Here is a 20,608-nt window from a genome sequence, read left to right on the forward strand (position 1 = left end):
GAGAACATGCAGAGACCAAAAACAACATTCATTCTACACAATTTTTAGTTTTTAGATCTAGTTTTACTCCTCCTCTAGGTTTTCTCTGTATACATTTATAGTTCTTAGGATTTTATTTCTATTGCTTTTTGCATTGGATATTGAGAAGAGTTATCACCTCATCAAGACTTCGTCATTCTAGTTCGTTTTCTTTACTTGGCTCTTACTCTTCCATGTCCTTTAATTTACTCAATTTCACTATTGAATTATTTTTAGAATTTATTAATACAAGAATTGCTTTTATTTTTAATTGATTTCTTTGATTTTTATTTATCATGTCTTTCTTTAATTCCCTTTCCTATGTTATGAATTCTACATTCACAATGAGTGAGTAGTCCCCTAACTTGATGGGGAGTTGATTGAAAGGAACTCTTGAGTTGAATGCTCAAAAAGAAAAATTGTAATTGGGTTTATTGTTGGATTGCCCTCTAGTCACTGACACCAATCCCTCTTAATTGAGTGGGTTGGAACTTGTGAATAGAAGTAGCATTCCAACTTGTTTGACTTTCCCTTACCTAGTAAGGGATAACTAAACAGGACAACCTTCAATTGTCAATTAATCTTGAGAGTACTCCAACAAGAATAGGGCTTCCAGCTAATCTACTCTCAGTCAAGGCTTTTATTTAATTTGCATAAATTCTCTAATTTAATTTCCTGTTATTCAATTCAAACCATTTTGAAAAAATCTGATTAATAAAATAGCACTCCTTTCTGCAACTCGTTAGGAGACGACCTGGGATTTATACTCCCAGTATTTTAATTTTAATTTTTGTGACACCCTTCTAAATTGATAAGCGGATCTCTGGTTGGTTAAGAACTATACTTGCAACGCATATCTTATAACAATTCTTGACTCGCCAATTTCCGTCACGTCAAAGGCTTTTAACAAAATAGAAGTTTCATCTGCACCATCACACCTGACAGTAGAACAGGCTACCTGAAAATCCCTAAGGTGCTTGATAGCCTCTTGAGCAGGTAAGCCATGAAACTTAGGCATCAAGTTGAGTAGTGCAGTCTTTAGTTCAAAATCTACAGCCACCGCTGGGTGATGCGCTTGATATGGCTGTAGTGTGAAATCAGGAGCTCCAGCTTCCTGGATAGTAACTCTCCTAGGTGTTGCCATGTCACCTGCACGTAAATCAACCGAATCAGTAGAAAGGGAGCTTGTTTCTTCCTTAAGTGATGTTTCAGATTCATCCTCGGAGAGGGCTAACCAACGCCGAGCTTGCCTTATTCGTGAAATAGTTCTTTCAATCTCAGGATCAAATACTGGCAAGCTTGGATCAGGAAGTGAACGCGTCAATCAATGAAAGAAACATGCAGCTCATAGTAGCAAAATAAAATAAAATGTAAATAAATAAATTCCAATCAATAACTTAGCACTCTATTGCAACTCCCCGGCAACGGCGCCAAAAATTGACGTGGTGGAAATTGGCGGATTAAAAAATTAATATAAGAGATACGTTGCAAGTACAGTTCTTAACCAATAAAAATCCACTTATCAATTTAGAAGGGTTGTCACAAAATTAGAATTAAAATACTGGGAGTATGAATCCCAGGTCGTCTCCCAACAAGTTGCAGAAAGATGTGCTATTTTATTAATCAGATATTTTCCAAAATGGTTTTGAGTTTGATAAACAAGAAATTAAATCAGAAAATTTATGTAATTTAAATAAAAATCTTGACCGGGAGTAGATTAATCGGAAGTTCTATCCTTGTTGGAGTTCTCCCAAGATTAATTGATAATTGAAGGTTGTTCTGCTTAGTTATCCTTTACTAGGTAGAGGAGAGTCAAGCAAGTTAGAAGTCTACTTCTATTCACAAGTTCTAATCCTCTCCCTTGGGAAGGATTAGTGTCAGTGACTAGAGAGTCATCCAACAATAAACCCAATAACAATTTTACTCTTGAGCACCCCAACTCAAGGTTCTCCTTTCAATCAACTCCCAATCAAGTTAGAGAATTACTCGCTCATTATGAATGTAAACTTCACAAAATAAGAAAGGAAAATAAAAGAAGACATGATAAATAATAATCAAAAAGACCAATTAAAAATAAAAATAGTTCTTGTATCAATAAATTCTAAAAAATAATCCAATAGTAATTCTGAACAAATTAAGGATATGAAAGAGTAAGTGACAAGTAAGGAAAACAAACTAGACTGATGAAGTCTTGGCGGAGGTAATAACTCTTCTCAATATCCCAATCCAAAAAGCAATAAAAATAAGATCCTAGGAACTATGAATGTATAGAGAAAAAACCTAGAGGATGAGTAAAATCAGATCTAAAAACTAAAAATTATGCGGAATGAATAGTTGTTTTGTCTCTGCATGTTCCCTGGCTCTAATCTGCGTTTCTGGGCCGAAAGTTGGGTTAAAACGTAGCCCAGAATCCATGCCAGCGTTTGCTGTAAATTCTGCAGATCACGCACGTCACGCGACCGCGTCGTTCACGCATTCGCGTCACTCAGCGTTTTTCGTCCCACGCGTGCGCGTCGTCTACGCATTCGCGTCACTCGTGCAGCTTCCAATTCACGCGTTCGTGTCAGGCATGCGAGTGCGTCACTACGATTTCTCCATTTCGCGCGGTCGCGTGAGCCATGCGTCCGCGTCGCTGGTCATCCCCTTAATTTCTTGTGTTCCTTCCATTTTTTCCAGCCTCATCTCCAATTTCCAAGTCATTCATGCCCTATAAAGCCTGAAACACTTAACACAGGGATCGCGGTATCGAATGGAATAAAGGAGAATTAAAATACATAATTAAAAGTCTCTAGGAAGCAATTTTTCAACCATGGAGTAATTTTTGGGAAGGAGTTGTAAATACATGCTAATCATTTGAATAAGTGGGTAAAGATTTGATAAAACCACATAATTAAACACAATATAAACCATAAAATAATGGTTTATCTGCCCAACCGAGTGGGATTGCTCCAGGTAGATTGTCATTGGATACGAGACCTCGACAGCTCACTTCCTCTGGTACTTCCGGAGGTAGACTTTCTGTTGACTCAAGTATGAGTGATGATGCCACGAGGGGGATCATACAGAGCGGAAATTCACATCGTGTTCCGATGAGTCTCACTCTAGAGAGCTACTAGCCAGTTGATGAGGACAATGATGACTTTCTGGTTGACCATCCAGATGGGGATGAGGATGCGGATGAGGATGAGGATGAGGACGACGATGAGGATGAGGAGGATGGTGAGGATGATGATGATGGGGGTGATGGTCCGGATGATAGTTCAGCACCTACTGCAGGTAAAACAATTTGTTGGTTAGGCTGGTTTGATTTGATTTGATTAGTTGGTTATGGAATTAGTTGTGTTGATAAGATTTGATTACAATATTTGATTATTGAGTTAGTTGGTCATTGATTATTTGACTTGATTATTGATTATTTGAGTTGATTATTGAATTAGTTGTTTATTGAATTAGTTGGTTATTGATTATTTGAGTTGATTATTTAATTTGATTAGTTGGTATCGAATGTTTTCATAGGTACAACCACTAGTGAGAAAGGAAAAGGATACAACCTTAGAGCTGACCCCCTCGTCGGAGCGCTAGTCGGTATACCCCATCCGCTTTTAAAAAGGTTGCAAAGAAATGCAAGAAATTAGTCAAAGATGTAAAATGGGCGATGAGAAAATGATGTTGGACTTACTTTTGTATCATGTGTTGGACTTATTTATGTAGCATGTGTTGGACTTATTTATTTAGTGGACGTGTTTATGTAGATGGTGTTGGACTTAGTTATTTATAATGTTTTTGACTTATTTATGTATCATGTGTTGGACTAATGCATTTAGTAGACTTATTTATGTGATCAACTATGCTACTTTACTTTTCATCAGCACTCACATTAAATTTCCATTACATGAGAATCCCAAAGTCATACAATAACATCACATACGAAAGTCATACAATATATAAAATATTCAAAGTCATACACTAAATCGAGTGACCAATATGGCCGGAGCTCTATTGGGTGGTCGCACCCGGATTACTTGCACACCACATTGACGACATCTACTACGGCTATGGTCCTCGGCCCCGCATTGCTTACATCGCCTAGGACCACGCAACATCCAAGTGTCCATCTCATTCAAGAAATGGGTCATCCTTGGCCGACCTTTGGATACCCATCTAAGGAATGGATTACCTACAAATCGAGGTCTATGATAAACAGGCCATGTTGTTGGATTCCCGAGTGGCCTAAACCTAGCCCTGTATACTCGTCGAACCTGGTCCATCTTGTAGACATCATGTACATACAGTTGCCAATCCAACCATTGATTTGCACAACAAGCAAACACATGTTGACATGAAAGCCGGTCAACTTGGAATTCACCACAGTCACACCGTTGTTGACAGAGGTCCACTGTATACTCCACACCACTAGGACACTCACGCACTTCGAATACCTCATTCTGTCAGTCAAAGCAACTAACTTGGATGTTACCCGCTGCCTGCTGATTTGCATGCAGTTTGGAGGTTACAAGCTCAGAGAACACATGTCCTGTATTAATTCGAGCCTCAGCCTCGGCTCTTTTCCGGGTGAACAATTCATTAAGCCTGTAAAATGTTGCCTTAACAAGTGCAGTGACTGGAAGATTGCGAGCCCCTTTTAGTACCAAGTTGATCATTTCACTAGATATGACCCCATCGATATCCCCCATCAAATGCTAAAGCATATTTCTCACGCGGAATCCGATCCAACCAGTTGGTATAAGCCTCACCCCGCTCGTGTAAACGCTGATAACGTGTCTCGTACTTGCGAACTATTCGCGAGTATCCTGTCAATTAAAAAAAACCCACCATAAAAAATGTTCATCATAAAAACTGAGTTCAAGAGTAAATGTAATCGTAACTATCATACCGATGTTGACGATAAGCTTCTGCAGATACGGAGCCTTGAATTTCCTCAGAAAGTTAGACTCTATATGTCTGATGCAGAACATGTAGAATGCTCTCGGAGGAGACCAAGCTCCGTTACTACGAGCAATAGCAGACCTAATGGAATCGTGCCGATCGGAGATAAGGCCCACACCATCACGTGTCACAACATGCTGTCACAAGTTACTCAGAAAAAAGTGCCAAGCCTCAGATGTCTCTCCCTCAACTATCGCAAATGCAATCGGCACGATGTTGTTGTTGCCATCCTGTGAGACTGCAACCAACAAACAACCCTTGTATTTTCCATACAAATGAGTTCCGTCTACCTGCACTATTGGCTTGCAATGTCTGAATGTTCTAATACAAGGGTAATAACTCCAGAAGACTCGATGTAGTACACGAATATTAGGAACCAAGTCATCTCCCTGATACGCAGTCATTGTTTCAAAATGAACGACTACGGATGGATCCTTGTGACACATGGCCTCAAACCATATCGGCAAGGCTTTGTACGAAGCTTCCCACCCTCCGAAAATTGACTCCAATGCCTTCTGTTTTGCCAACCATGCTTTGTGATAACTAATGGTGTAGTTAAACTTTGCCTGTACTTCCGCAATCACTGATTTCACCTTTATAGACGGGTCAACTTCTACCAATGGCTTTATTGCTTTTGCAACTGTGTTGGAATCCGGCTTCGAATGATCTTGAGAAATGGTGGCCCTAGTACAGGTGTGACTACCATTGTACCTCCTTATCTCCCAACAGAACTTTCTGGACATTTTTGCTCACCCTGATCAGTCAATCACATCCTGCACCATACTGGGTGCATTTAGCATAGAATGTCATCAGTTCTGACTCATGCACCCGATAATCTACACCTCTGCGGATTGTATAATCTTTCATCGCCTTAATTACTGCCTCCCTAGAACTGAATTCTATTTTCACAGTAAATTCACCATCTGGCATAAGGGGAAGCTCTGCTGCAATCACATCACAAATTTTAGAGTTGTCAGAACAAATAATCTAATAAACTAATAATCACAGAACAATGGAAAACGTACTTGTCAAAACCGAACCAGTGATCGAACCGGTCAGGTTACTGGTTGAACCGATTTACCTGGTCCTATGTAAATAAAAAATAAAGCATAGTAAAAAATTTTCACTAACATTTCAAAATTTTCATTGCCTTGTGCGGTCTCATCATGTTACCGGACCGGTCTAAGATTCGGGTTACCAGTTTTTTGGATGAACCGGCCGGTATGGTCGAACCGGCCAGTTCGGTCGAACCAGCAAGCCGGTCCAAATGCCCGGTACGGTCAAACTGGCCAGTCCGGTCGAACCGACCGGTCGGATCCACACGGCCGGTCCGATCCAAATGACCAGTCTAGTCGAACCGGCTGGTCCAGCTGGTGCACGAAATTGTGATGACACTTTTCACAACTCCGCACAACTAACCAGCAAGTGCACTGGGTCGTCCAAGTAATACCTTACGTGAGTAAGGGTCAATCCCACGGAGATTTTCGGCTTGAAGCAAGCTATGGTTATTTTGTAAATCTTAGTCAGGAGATTAATGATAAGAGTGGTTATATTTATGAAAAATAAATAACATAAAATAAACAGTACTTGTGATTCAGTAATGGGGAACAGGCTGAGGTTCCGGAGATGCTCTGTCATCTGAATCTCTGCTTTCCTAATGTCTTCTTCTCCAAACACGCATGGCCTCCTTCCATAGCAGGCTGTACGATCCTCTCGGATGAAAAATACCAAGCGCTGTCACCGCATGGATAATCATCTGTCAGTTCTCACTAGCATCGAAATAGGACCATTATCCTTTTGCACACTGTCACTGCACCCAACATTCACGAGTTTGAAGCTCGTCACAGTCATCCCCTTCCAGATCCTACTCGGAATACCACAGACAAGGTTTAGACTTTTCGGATCCCAGGAATGCTGCCATTGATTCTAGCCTATACCCCGAAGGTTCTAACCTCCGGACTCGGTCCGTGGATTAGAAACCCAGGAGATACGCACTCAAGCTGTCGCCAATGACTACGTTGAGCTCAGATAGAACGGAGTGGTTGTCAGGCACGCGTTCATAGGGTTGAGGATAATGATGAGTGTCACAGATCATCATATTCTCCATATTGAAGTACGAGTAAGTATCTTAGAATAGAATCAAGCGTAATTGAATAGAAAACAGTAGTAATTGCATTAATCCATTGAAACATAGCAGAGCTCCTCACCCCCACCTATGGGGTTTAGAGACTCATGCCGTCAAAGGTACAATATGAAATGTAAAAATGTCATAAGTTCCAAAATGAATCTCTAAAAGTAGTTTTTATACTAAACCAGTAACCTAAGGTTACAGAAAATGAGTAACTAAGTGCAGATAGTGCAGAAATCCACTTTCGGGACCCACTTGGTGTGTGTTTGGACTGAGCATTGAAGCTTTTTCGTGCTTGGGCTGTTCCTGGAGTTAAACGCCAACTTTTCTGCTAGTTTGGGCATTTAACTCCAATTCTGGTGCCAGTTTAGGCGTTTTACGCCAAAATTTTTAGGCTGACTTTGAACGTCAGTTTGGGCCATCAAATCTCAAGAAAAGTATAAACTATTATATATTTCTGGAAAGCCAAAGATGTCTACTTTCCAACACAATTGAGAGCGCACCAATTGGACTTTTGTAGCTCAAAAAAATCCATTTCGAGTGCAGGAGGGTCAGAATCCAACAGCATCTGCAGTACTTTTTCAGCCTCTGAATCAGATTTTTGCTCAGGTCCCTCAATTTCATCCAGAAAATACCTGAAATTACAGAAAAATACACAAACTCATAGCAAAGTCTAGAAATGTGATTTTTGAATAAAAACTAATAAAAATATAATAAAAACTGAATAAAACATACTAAAAACTATGTAAAAACAATGCCAAAAAGGATATAAAGTAGCCGTTCAGCACAACACCAAACTTAATTGTTGCTTGTCCCCAAGTAACTAAAAAAAATAGGATAAAAATAAGAGAATATACAATAAATTTCAAATATCAATGAAGCTCAATTCCAATTAGATGAGCTGGACTTGCACCCTTTTTGCTTCTGAACAGTTTTGGCATCTCACTTTATCCTTTGAAGTTCAGAATGATTGGCATCTATAGGAACTCAGAATTTAGATAGTGTTATTGATTTTCCTAGTTTAGTATGTTGATTCTTGAACACAGTTACTTTATGAGTCTTGACCGTGACCCTAAGCACTTTATTTTCCAGTATTACCACCGGATACATAAATGCCACAGACACATAACTGGGTGAACCTTTTTAGATTGTGACTCAGCTTTGCTAGAGTCCCTAGTTAGAGGTGCCCAGAGCTCTTAAGCACACTCTTTTTGCTTTGGACCACGACTTTAACCGTTCAGTCTCAAGCTTTTCACTTGACACCTTCACGCCACAAGCACATGGTTAGGGACAACTTGATTTAGCCGCTTAGGCCAGGATTTTATTCCTGTGGGCCCTCCTATCCATTAATGCTCAAAGCCTTGGATCCTTTTTTTACCCTTGCCTTTTGGTTTAAAGGGTTATTGGCTTTTTCTGCTTATTTTTTATTTATTTATTTATTTATTTTTTTGCCACTTTTTTTCTTTTTTTTTTCTGCAAGCTTTTCACTGCTTTTTCTAGCTTCAAGAATCAATTTTATGATTTTTCAGATTATCAATAACATTTCTCCTTTTTCATCATTCTTTCAAGAGCCAACAATTTTAACATTCATAAACAACAATATAAAAAATATGCACTGTTCAAGCATTCATCCAGAAAACAAAAAGTATTTCCACCACATCAAAATAATTAGATTATTTTCAAGATATAATTCGAAATTCATGTACTTCTTTTTCTTTTTCAGAAAACATTTTTTTCATTTAAAAAAGATGAAGGATTCATAGGAAGTTCATAGCTTTAAGACATAGACTCTAAACTTTATTGATCATGAAATAAAAATAAGACATGAAATAAGCATAAAAGCAGACAAATAATAATAAAAGACAGGAAATTAAAGACATAAGAATAAATGACTCTAATACTAATGCTCATGTAACTCTTAAAATAGATATCTAATAATAAAAGTTATCACAGAGTTAGGACTCAACAACCTGCATTGGGAGAGGCAAGTGCTCCTTCAATTTGTAGGACGCCTGGCTCTTCAAGGGACAGCTTCTGGCGCTTTAGCTCCTGTATCTCACGCCCTTGTTTCTCTTGTTCTATGAGCAGTTTGCAAAGCATGCTGTTTTAATTCTGCTGCTCCTCCTTGAGTTGATTCACAGCTTCTTGTAGCTTGGTGACAGATGCTTCTAAGCGAACCCAATAGTCAAATTGAGGAATTTCTGGAAGGAGTTCATGCACCCCCTCTTGGTGGGGTTATCTTGAATTTGAGGTCCATCCATTATTTTTTTGTGATTGGGCGTTCAACTGGAATAAATTCATCCACACCCATCTGTACCCCCGCATCTTTGCATAGCAGACTAATCAAGCTTGGGTAGGCCAATTTGGCTTCAGTAGATTCCTTGTTTGCAATTGTGTAAAATTCAATGGGGATCAACTGATGAATCTCTACCTCTTTCCCTAGCATAATACAGTGAATCATCACTGCCCTCTTGACAGTGACTTCAGATCGGTTGTTGGTTGGGAGTATAGAGCGCCCAATGAAATCCAGCCAACCTCTGGCAACTGGTTTAAGATCTCCTCTCTTTAACTGGTTTGGGACACCTTTTGAATTGGTAATCCATTTGGTTCTAGGGAGGCATATGTCCTCTAGAACTTGATCCAGCTTTTTATCCTTGGCCATTCTCCTATTAAAAGACTCTGGATCATCCTGCAGTTGAGGAAGTTTAAGAACTTCTCTCACTTTATCAAGGTGGAAGTAAATAATATTTCCTCTAACCATAGTCTGGAAGGTGTAGAAAGCAGTTCCTTCTAATCTTTGCTTCTCTGTCGTCCACAGATTTGCATAGAATTCTTGGACCATGTTTCTTCCAACATGTATCTCAGGATTAGCCAGGACTTCCCAGCCCCTATTTTGAATCTACTCTTGGATCTCCGGGTATTCATCTTCTTTCAGATTGAATCTAACTTCCGGGATCACTGATCTTCTGCATACTATTTTGAGGTAGTGGTCTGCATGTCCTTTGGTGCAGAATTTCTCATGCATCCAAAGTGGCTTTGAGTTGCCTTCTTTCTTGCCTCTTGAAGTGGTTTGTTTTCCTTTGGGAGCCATGAGCTTTGTTTGTTTTGGCTTAGGGATCACGGAAATCACACCAAACTTAGAGCTTTGCTTGCCCTCAAGCAAAATAGAAAGAAAGAAGATGAATAGATGGAGAGAAGGATTCCAATGATGAACCAAAGAGGGTGGCCGAATTTATAAAAAAAAAGGGAGGGAGGGTGTGGTTTCGAAATTTTAGAAAAAGATATGATTGAAAGATATGATTGATACAAGATAAACATGATATGCAAAAGAGAAGATAGTTTTCAAAATTTAAAAGATATGAAGAAGATATGAGGAAGTTAAATCTGAATTTTTGTTTATGCATCTAAGAAATAAAAGATAATATGAATGAATTGAAAATATTTGAAAAGAAATTGGAAAGATAACTGAGTTTTTTTTTAAAAGATTTGAAAAGAATTTGAAGGGGAAAAATTTTTGTGGATGGAAATTAAAAGATGAATGTTTGTAATGTTTGGATGTAGAAAATTTTGATTTAAAACATGAAAATTCGAAAAAAATTTGAATTGAAACGAAATTACCTCTCCCCTAGCTGTTCTGGCGTTAAACGCCCAGAATGATATCCATTCTGGCATTTAACGCCCATCTGGTGGCCATTTTGGGCGTTTAACGCCCAGCCAGGTACCTTGGCTGGCGTTAAACGCCAGAAATCCTTCTTCACTGGGCATTTTTCTGAACGCCCAGAATGCTGCCAATTCTGGCGTTTAACGCACAGAATGATACCTTTACTGGCGTTTAACGCCCAGATTGCCTCCTTACTGGTGTTTTGGTGCCAGTGAGCTCCTTTTCTCTGTGATTTCTCTGTTTTATGTCTTGAACCTCCATTTTCCTGACTTATTCACTGAAAATATATTAATTAACAAGGAAAACAAAATAAAAAGACTTATCTAACTGTTACAAACATCTAATTATTGATAATGGCTGGGTTGCCTCCCAGCAAGCGCTTCTTTACTGTCTTTAGCTGGACTTTACTGAGCTTTTAACTTAGTCTCAGCTTTGAGCATTCTTACTCAACATTGCCTTCAAGATAATGTTTGATTCTTTGTCCATTAACAATGAATTTTTTGTCAGAATCAATATCTTGAAGTTCTACATAGCTATATGGTGACACATTTGTAATCACATATGGGCCCCTCCACCGGGATTTCAATTTCCTGGGGAATAATCTGAGCCTAGAGTTAAACAGCAGGACCTTCTGTCCTGTCTCAAAGACACTAGATGATAGCCTTTTGTCATGCCATATTTTTGCTTTCCCTTTATAATTTTTTGCATTTTCGAAAGTATTGAGTCTAAATTCTTCCAACTCATTCAACTGGAGTAATCTCCTCTCTCCAACCACCTTAGTATCAAGGTTTAGGAACCTGGTGGCCCAGTAGGCCTTGTGTTCCAGTTTCACTGGCAGATGACAGGCTTTTCCATACACAAGCTGGTATGGAGAGGTCCCTATAGGAGTCTTGAATGCTGTTCTGTATGCCCACAGAGCATCATCCAGACCTCTTGCCCAATCCTTTCTACGGGCATTTACAGTCTGCTCCAGGATTCGTTTTAGTTCTCTATTTGAGACTTCAGCCTGTCCATTTGTCTGTGGATGATATGGAGTTGCCATTTTATGGTTAATTCCGTATCGGACCAGAGCAGAGTCAAGCTGTTTATTGCAGAAATGAGTGCCTCCATCGCTGATCAGTATCCTAGGGACACCGAACCTGCTGAAGATATGCTTCTGGAGGAACTTCATCACTGTCTTAATATCATTAGTGGCTGTTGCAATTGCCTCTACCCATTTAGATACATAGTCTACTGCCACCAGAATATAAGTGTTTGAGTATGATGGTGGGAAAGGCCCCATGAAGTCAATTCAAACAACTCAATCTCTAAGATCCCTTGTTGAGGCATGGCATAACTGTGAGGCAGATTACCAGCTCTCTGGCAACTGTCACAGTTACGTACAAACTCTCGGGAGTCTTTATAGAGAGTAAGCCAGTAGAAGCCACACTGGAGAACTTTGATGGCTATTCGCTCACCTCCGAAATGTCTTCCATATTGTGATCCATGGCAATGCCATAGGATTTTCTGTGCCTCTTCTCTAGGTACACATCTACGGATCATTCCGTCTGCACACCTCTTAAAGAGATATGGTTCATCCCACAAGTAGTATTTTGCATTAGAAATCAATTTTTTCGTTTGCACCTTGCTGTCCTCTTTGGGTATGAACCTCACAACTTTATAGTTTGCAATGTCTGCAAACCATGGTACTTCTTGAATGGCAAAGAGTTGCTCATCTGGGAAGGTTTTAGAGATCTCAGTAGGAGGGAGGGACGCTCCTGCTACTGGTTCTATTCTGGACAGGTGATCTACCACTTGGTTCTCTGTCCCTTTTCTGTCTCTTATTTCTATATCAAACTCTTACAGAAGCAACACCCATCTTATGAGTCTGGGTTTTGAATCTTGCTTTGTGAGGAGATATTTTAGAGCAGCATGGTCAGTGTACACAATCACTTTTGATCCTACTAAATAAGATCTGAACTTGTCAATGGCATAAACCACTGCAAGTAACTCCTTTTCTGTGGTTGTGTAATTCTTCTGTGCATCATTTAAAACACGGCTAGCGTAATAAATGACATGCAGAAGCTTGTTATGCCTCTGTCCCAATACTGCACCAATGGTATGATCTCTAGCATCACACATTAGTTCGAATGGTAATGTCCAGTCTGGTGCAGAAATAACTGGTGCTGTGACCAGCTTAGCTTTTAGGGTTTCAAATGCCTGCAGACACTCCGTGTCAAAGACAAATGGCATGTCAGCAGCTAGCAGATTGCTCAGAGGTTTTGCAATTTTTAAAAAATCCTTTATAAACCTCCTATAGAATCCTGCATGCCCCAGAAAGCTTCTGATTGCCTTAACATTGGCAGGTGGTGGTAATTTTTCAATTACCTCTACCTTAGCTTGATCCACCTCTATTCCCTTGTTCGAAATTTTGTGCCCAAGAACAATTCCTTCAGTCACCATAAAGTGACATTTCTCCCGGTTTAAAACTAGGTTAGTCTCTTGGCACCTTTTCAGAACAAGTGCTAGATGGTCAAGACAGGAGCTGAATGAGTCTCCAAATATTGAGAAGTCATCCATGAAGACTTTCAGAAATTTTTCTACCATATCAGAGAAGATAGAGAGCATGCACCTCTGAAAGGTTACAGGTGCATTGCATAGACCAAATGGCATCCTTCTATAGGCAAACACTCCAGATGGACATGTGAATGCTGTTTTCTCTTGGTCCTGAGGATCTACTGTAATTTGGTTGTAACCTGAATAGCCATCCAAAAAGCAGTAGTATTCATGGCCTGCTAGTCTCTCTAGCATCTGGTCTATGAATAGTAAAGGAAAATGATCTTTCCTGGTGGCTGTATTGAGCCTTCTGTAGTCAATACACATACGCCACCCTGTAACTGTTCTTGTAGGAACCAGTTCATTCTTTTCATTATGAACCACTATCATTCCTCCCTTCTTGGGGACAACATGGACAGGGCTCACCCAGGGGCTATCAGAAATAGGATAAATAATCCCAGCCTCTAGTAACTTAGTGACCTCTTTTTGCACCACCTCCTTCATGGCGGGATTTAGCCGCCTCTGTGGTTGAACCACTGGCTTAGCATCATCCTCCAATAGGATCTTGTGCATGCATCTGGCTGGACTAATGCCCTTAAGATCACTTATGGACCATCCAAGAGCTGTTTTGTGTGTCCTTAGCACCTGAATTAGTGTGCTCTCTTCCTGTGGCTCTAGAGCAGAGCTTATGATCACGGGAAAAAGTGTCATTTTCTCCCAGAAATGCATATTTTAGGGATGGTGGTAGTGGTTTGAGCTCGAGTTTAGGAGGCTTCTCCTCTTTCCGAGGAGTCTTCAGAGGTTGTTTTGTTTTCTCTGGTTCCTCCATATCAGGCTGAACATCTTTAAAAATATCCTCTAGCTCTGATTCAAGACTCTTAGTCATATTGACCTCTTCCACCAGGGAGTCAATAATATCAATGCTCAGGCAGTCTTTTGATGTGTCTGGATGCTGCATAACTTTGACAACATTCAACTTAAACTCATCCTCATTGAGTCTCAGGGTTATCTCCCCTTTTTGGACGTCAATGAGGGTTCGTCCAGTTGCTAGGAAAGGTCTTCCTAGAATGAGAGTTGCACTCTTGTGCTCCTCCATTTCCAGCACTACAAAATCAGTAGGGAAGGTAAATGGCCCAACTTTGACAATCATGTCCTCAATTACGCCTGATGGGATTTTAATGGAGCCATCGGCAAGTTGGAGGCATGTCCGGGTTGGTTTAACTTCATCATTCAAACCAAGCTTTTTGATAGTGGATGCAGGTATTAAGTTGATACTTGCCCCAAGGTCACACAGAGCTGTCTTGGTACAAGCATCCTCCAATATGCATGGTATCATAAAGCTTCTGGGATCTTTAAGCTTCTCTGGTAAGCTTTTCAGAATGACTGCACTGCATTCTTCAATGAGGAAAACTTTTTCAGTTTCTCTCTAATCCTTCTTATGACTTAAGATATCTTTCATGAACTTAGCATAAGAAGGTATTTGCTCAAGTGCCTCTGCAAACAGAATCTTTATTTCAAGAGTCCTGAGATAGTCTGCAAAGCGGGTAAATTGTTTATCCTGTTTCGTTTGGCGGAGTTTCTGAGGATAAGGCATCTTGGCTTTATATTCTTCAACCTTAGTTGCTGCAGGTTTACTTCCTACAGAAGTGGTTTGAGAGGCTTGCCTAAGGGGGTTGTTATCAGAACTTGCAGGTGTCTAATCCCCCATTGGCATTTGAACGCCAGAATTGGGTGCTGTATGGGTGTTTAACGCCAGATTGCCACCCTTTTCTGGCGTTTGGACGCCAGACTTGGCTATCCACTAGGCGTTCAACGCCAATTTCTTACCCTTTTCTGGCGTTTGAACGCCAAAATCCTTCCTCTCTAGGCTCTTACTGTCCTCAGAGGGATTTTGGGCAGTGGTTTGGTCATCCTCTATGATGCCAGGGCATCTTGGCTAGTTTTACTACCCATTTTTTGTATGCTTTAGGTTGGTTTCATGCATTTTCTTAGGAAATAAGCAAGTATTTAATTGAAAATACATTCATACCTTGGTTCAAGTAAACATTGTGAATTTTGAATGATTTCATGAGAATTATACATGAATTGAATGATAAAATAGATGATGCATGATCTCATGATTAAGAGCAAGACTTTGATGTACTTTGTTTGATTGATTTCAGGTAACAAGAAGCAGAGAAGAGCCACGTTAGTGGCCATTATAGTGAAAGGAAGGAAAGCTTGAAAAGTTAGTGAGAACGTTAACGCCACTAACGTTAGCGAAGGGCAAGAAGACCTACGTTAGCGACCGCGTTAGCTCCACTAACGTGGGCACTAACGTGGAAGAAAAGAGAAGCCCCAACGTTAGTGAGAAAGTTAATGGCATTAACTTTGAAGAAGGAGCAGCGTTATTGGCAAAAGTGAGTGCCAATAACGCTAGCGAAGCAAAAGAAGACCCACGTTAGCTCCCACGTTAGTTACATTAACGTGGGAACTAACGTGGAAGGAAAGGGAAGCGCCAACGTTAGTGGAAAAAGTGAGTTCCACTAACATTTGCAAAGCAAAGGAAGAACCACGTTAATGGCCACATTAATTACACTAACGTGGACATTAACGTGGGCAAAAGTCTCACCTGGCAGCCTGACCATGCCTTCTTCAAACAAGAATAACTTGAGCCACAAAGCTCCAAATGAGGTGATTCTAATGGCATTGAAAAGTAGGATTCCAGATCTTTCCAAGCATATATGGCACTACATGGTGGACACTGAATTTGAGGGAGAAAACCTGCCCCGAAAGTGCAAAGATGAACACGGTATCAACCTATAGTAAGACCAGCTGACCTCTTCATCTTCCAAGAAGTGTAACTCGAGCTGTAGAGCTCCAAATGATGCGCTTTCAAAAGCATTGGAAAGTAGACATTCAGGGCTTTCCAACAATATATAATAGTATGGGGTGGACATTAAGTTTGAGCTCCAAAACCTGGCAATATAAAGCCCCTGATCGCTAACGTTATTGTGACTCGCTTTTTCCAGTAACGCTAGCGACTATGCCAGCGACCTTGTCCACTTCAAAGGAGCATAACTTGAGTTACAGAGGTCCAATTGAGGTGATTCCAGTTGCGTTAGAAAGCTTACATTCAATGCTTTACAATGATATATAATACTTTATAGTGGGCATGAAATTGGAGCACAAACCAGAGGCATCTTTTAAGCCCCAAAAACACCAACTGGGTAGCAAGTGTGACGTTAGCCACACTAACTCCACACTTGTAGCGTTAGTGTGGCTAACGTTAGCACTAACATTAGCACCTGGACCTCAACTTGATTCTCTTACAAGGACCACCCAACCTCAAGGAAGCAAGCCCACATGTGTTAACCAATCAAGGCCACAAGAAGCATCTAGAATAGAAATTTTCATTTAATTGTAATTTACTTTTAATTTCATTTCATTTTGTAATTTAGGAGAGCCTATATAAAGGCCTTAGTTTTTACATTCAAGAGATTCTGGAATGGGGGATTGAAGAGGAGTCTTCGGACTCCCTCCCCTCACACACTTTTCCTTCTCTTTCTTTTTCTTTGTACTTTTCATTTATGAATTTTGAAGTTTCAATTTTAGTTTTAATCTTCATCTTTACTTTTCTGCACTTTCTTTCTTTTCTATTTTGGTAGAGCAATGATCAACTAACTCTTTCATTGTGTTAGAGAGCTCTATTGTGATTCAATGGATCAATTATAGTTCTTATTCTTCTTCTTCTTTCTTTTCTCTTGATTTTACTAGAGAGCTCTCGATCTTGATCCAATTGGGTAATTGTCTCGAAAGAGAAATTGCTCATACTTGGATTTTCTTTGAACCTTGGAAGAGGAATGAGGAAATCATGCTAGAAATGCTCTCTCACATTAGATTAGGTTGGGGGTTGGATAGATATTGTGACATTTAATTCTACCAATACTTTGATCTATGAATGTGTGTGGTATAATCAGTGACCAAACTTCATCTCTTCCCATGAGCAATTAAATCAAGGAATTGGGAAATTGTTCAAGCTTAGAGAGATTGGATTGCCAAGGAATTGGGATCCAATCACTTAAGATTGCCAAGGAGATCAATGAATGCATTGATTGAGGAAGAGATAAGAATGAACTTGATCCGGAGGATTTCAATATCTCTTGATCCCAATGTTCATTTTATTTTTAGTTCTTACATTTACTTTTCTTGCCATTTTACTTTTCTGCACTTTATTGCTTTCTTTACTTTTATGCTATTTACTTTTCCTGTTGCCCATCATTCAAATCTGAACCGTCTAACTAGGATAATCAATTAACCATTAATTGCTTAATCCGTTAATCTCTGTGGGATTTGACCTCACTCTTTTGTGAGTTATTACTTGATGACAATTCGGTATACTTGCCGAAGGGAAATTTGTTGAGAGACAAGTTTCCGTGCATCAAGTTTATGGTGCCGTTGCCAGGGATTAATCATGATTAACAAACTACCGGTTGATTGATTTACTAAGTTAGACACTTTTCCTTTGTCTTTGTTTTCTGTTGCTTCTTATTTTCTTTTGCTAACTAACTATTTGTGATATTGCCTCACTAAGAATCCTTCATTTATTACAATGGAGATTCCAATTTCTTTTGGAAATTATTGTTTGAGACAGAGCTTTTTGCAGGAAAGAAATGAGCATCCATCATATTTTAGTCAATCAAATTTCATGGAAAACTCTCCACCACCACAGAATGATTCACTTTACTATGCTCATGGTGGGTGGAAGTATTCAAGAACATGAAATGGGGTACTTTTCAGAGCCACAAAATGGTCCATATTTTGGCAAATTTGATCACTACTCAAGTTGTGGCTAGAAAGATTAAAATCAAAGATATTTCACTCATTCATACCCCATTCATCAAGAGCCATCACCTCTCAATTATCCAACCTCACCTCCAAGTTTCACATGCCTAAATTCTTCATCACTTGAGTATACCTCAGCACAAAATTCTGTCCCAAATCCATACAATTCATTTCACCATCTACAAAACTCAATCCACTACCCATAAGAGTCATACCACTTTCAGAACACACAACCACAAAACAACCAATTCCATTCACAAGCCAACCCCGACCAACCATTACAACCTACCCAACCTCCTTTAGATAGACTTGCTAGGATGGAACTCATCATTGAAGAACTCAAAAAAAGTAGAGAAGAAGAGAGACTCGCTAGGATAGAACTCCTCCTTGAAGAAATAATAAAGACAAACGAAGAGGAGAAAATAGCAAGAAGAGACCATGAAGAAAAATTGAGACAGAATGCACAACTCTATTCTGAAGAACAATTCATTGAAGAGCTGAGATCACAAAGAGAAACCACTTCACTCTCTCCAGAAATAGAGGAGTTCATTCAAAGGTCAAGAACAAGGGAGGAATCAGAAGAACAAGAAAAAGAGGCAGCCATACCAAGTGAGATTCATATGAAGAAGGAGGAGGTTGTGAGAGTATATAAGCCTAAGGCTCCAAACCCACAGAGGTTACTAAGGGTGACAAAGGAACATGCAAACTCACTCCCAAAAGACTCAATGCAACATCATGTAGAAGAAAGGGAGGAAGTCAATCAAGGGAGTCCACACTACTCCAATAAAATAGAGAGTTGCATAAAGGTTGAGTTTATTGAACCACCAATTCAAGAAGCACTTGATGAAGAGGATGCTCCAACCATCATACAACACCCAAGTCCTGAAATCAAGGTGGTGAAGGCAATTAACATGAGCACTAAAAAGAGGATGGTGACCAAGAAAAGAAGGACAATATCCATGAAGAAGAAAAGGTCAACCAAAAGTCATTCCACCCCTACCCCAACAAGTAAGTTTACTCAAGCTAACAACAGAAGAAGGCTTGCTGGTGAGATGCACTCAAAACAAGGGGCATTAACTGGCTCCTCTTTCCTCTTGAGGTCATTCCTCTTAACAAACTGGAAGAAGAGAAAGAAATTCATGAACAACATGTCAAGCTAATGACATTAAAAGAGCGCTTGTTGGGAGGCAACCCAACCGTAGGTAACATTTTCTTTCCTTGCTTAGTTTACTTTCAATAATTTGACATATGATTGCATTCTATGTTTGGTGTTGCCATGCAACAAAATGATTTTCAATCTTCACTAGGTATTTGCATTATTCTAAAATGACAGTGTCACACTAAGTTTGGTATTGCCACTTAACTTTCATGCAAAGTACCATGCCAACACCACTTATTAATGCCATCAAAATGTCTCTGTTTGTATTTCTTGTGCCTTTATTGTGATCCTTAATCTTGCTTGCTGAAACACATGCATACTCACACTTTATTCTAAGATATTCATGATTCATCATAAACCCCATCACCACTGTTTTACTTGTTGCTTGAGGATAAGTAATCATTCTAAGTTTGGTGTGGGAAGGGGAAGAATAGGAGGAAAAGGACAACAACAATGAAGATGAACTACAAGGTGGTAAAGTTCCTTTTTCCTCTTACTTATTTCCAGCACTTTAAATTGCATGATGGTCTTCTATTTATGCATGTGTGATTACTCCTTGTGAATAAGCATAAATTGATATTTGATTTGTAACATGTTGCTATGATATCATGATTATCATCTTGAATTTTACTTGCACCCAATATCTCTAAGAATGCAACAAGGAAATCATTCTTGTGAAAGGAAAATGTTGAAGAATTTTATAAATCTTGGGGCAAGCAAAAGATTAAGAGGAGTGGAGGTTCTGATTGTATGATTGTGTATTGAGGTTGTATGTTTGTGAAAACTTGCATGGGAGCTCATAGACAGGAACTGAAATTTAGAGAAGTATTATGGAATTTCTCAAACATCTATTAATCCAATAAGCAGCAACAAAATAAAACAAAAGAAAAAGAAAAACAAAGAACAAGCCCAAGGCTCTGAGCATCAATTACTAGGAAGAAAAAGAAAGAAACAAGAACTCAAAGAGTTATTGTCCTAGTTAAATGCTTGTGGTGGATTTGTGTCTAAGAGAGAGGCTTGATCAAGTATATCCTAAGGGGTGCTTCAACACCTAATGCCTTAGACCAACTGGTTTGGGAGTATTGATTGAAAGCTTATCTTAAAAAGCAGCTTTGAGACATGATACCTAGAGTCGAGGCCAAGATACAAAAAGAAAAGAAAAATGCTAGAAAATAAGTCCTGCTTCAAAGGTGACAATCTATAAAGAGGATTCCATAATATCATTTGAATGAAAGTCCTAAGATCTAAGACTTCCAAAATGTAAGGACTAATGAGCACTAGAATCCTTGCATAAGCATACAAATTAGAGTTAACCCCACTGTCACTTATTCACTTT

General features: G+C 39.4%; 2 protein-coding genes across 2 annotated transcripts in view; both read right to left on the reverse strand.

Annotated features, from left to right (window-relative positions):
• Window positions 1-4,683: 4,683 nt before the first annotated feature.
• LOC107646931 (uncharacterized) lies at window positions 4,684-5,708 on the reverse strand. Its single transcript, XM_016351074.1, has 3 exons — window positions 5,157-5,708; window positions 4,913-5,102; window positions 4,684-4,829 (listed from the first exon to the last, which is right to left on the reverse strand). The coding sequence occupies exons 1-3, from the start codon at window positions 5,706-5,708 to the stop codon at window positions 4,684-4,686; spliced, it is 888 nt and encodes a 295-aa protein (XP_016206560.1).
• Window positions 5,709-5,727: 19 nt separating this feature from the next.
• Window positions 5,728-20,608, reverse strand: part of LOC148561168 (uncharacterized) — a 38,268-nt gene continuing 23,387 nt past the window's right edge. Inside the window, exon 2 of the mRNA XM_088490688.1 lies at window positions 5,728-5,909. Coding sequence (XP_088346814.1) covers window positions 5,728-5,909 — 182 coding nt within the window. The remainder of the gene's footprint in view (window positions 5,910-20,608) is intronic.

Source organism: Arachis ipaensis, chromosome B6, assembly GCF_059453495.1.
Source record: "Arachis ipaensis isolate K30076 ecotype BB chromosome B6, ASM5945349v1, whole genome shotgun sequence".
Classification (NCBI taxonomy): Eukaryota; Viridiplantae; Streptophyta; class Magnoliopsida; order Fabales; family Fabaceae; genus Arachis; species Arachis ipaensis.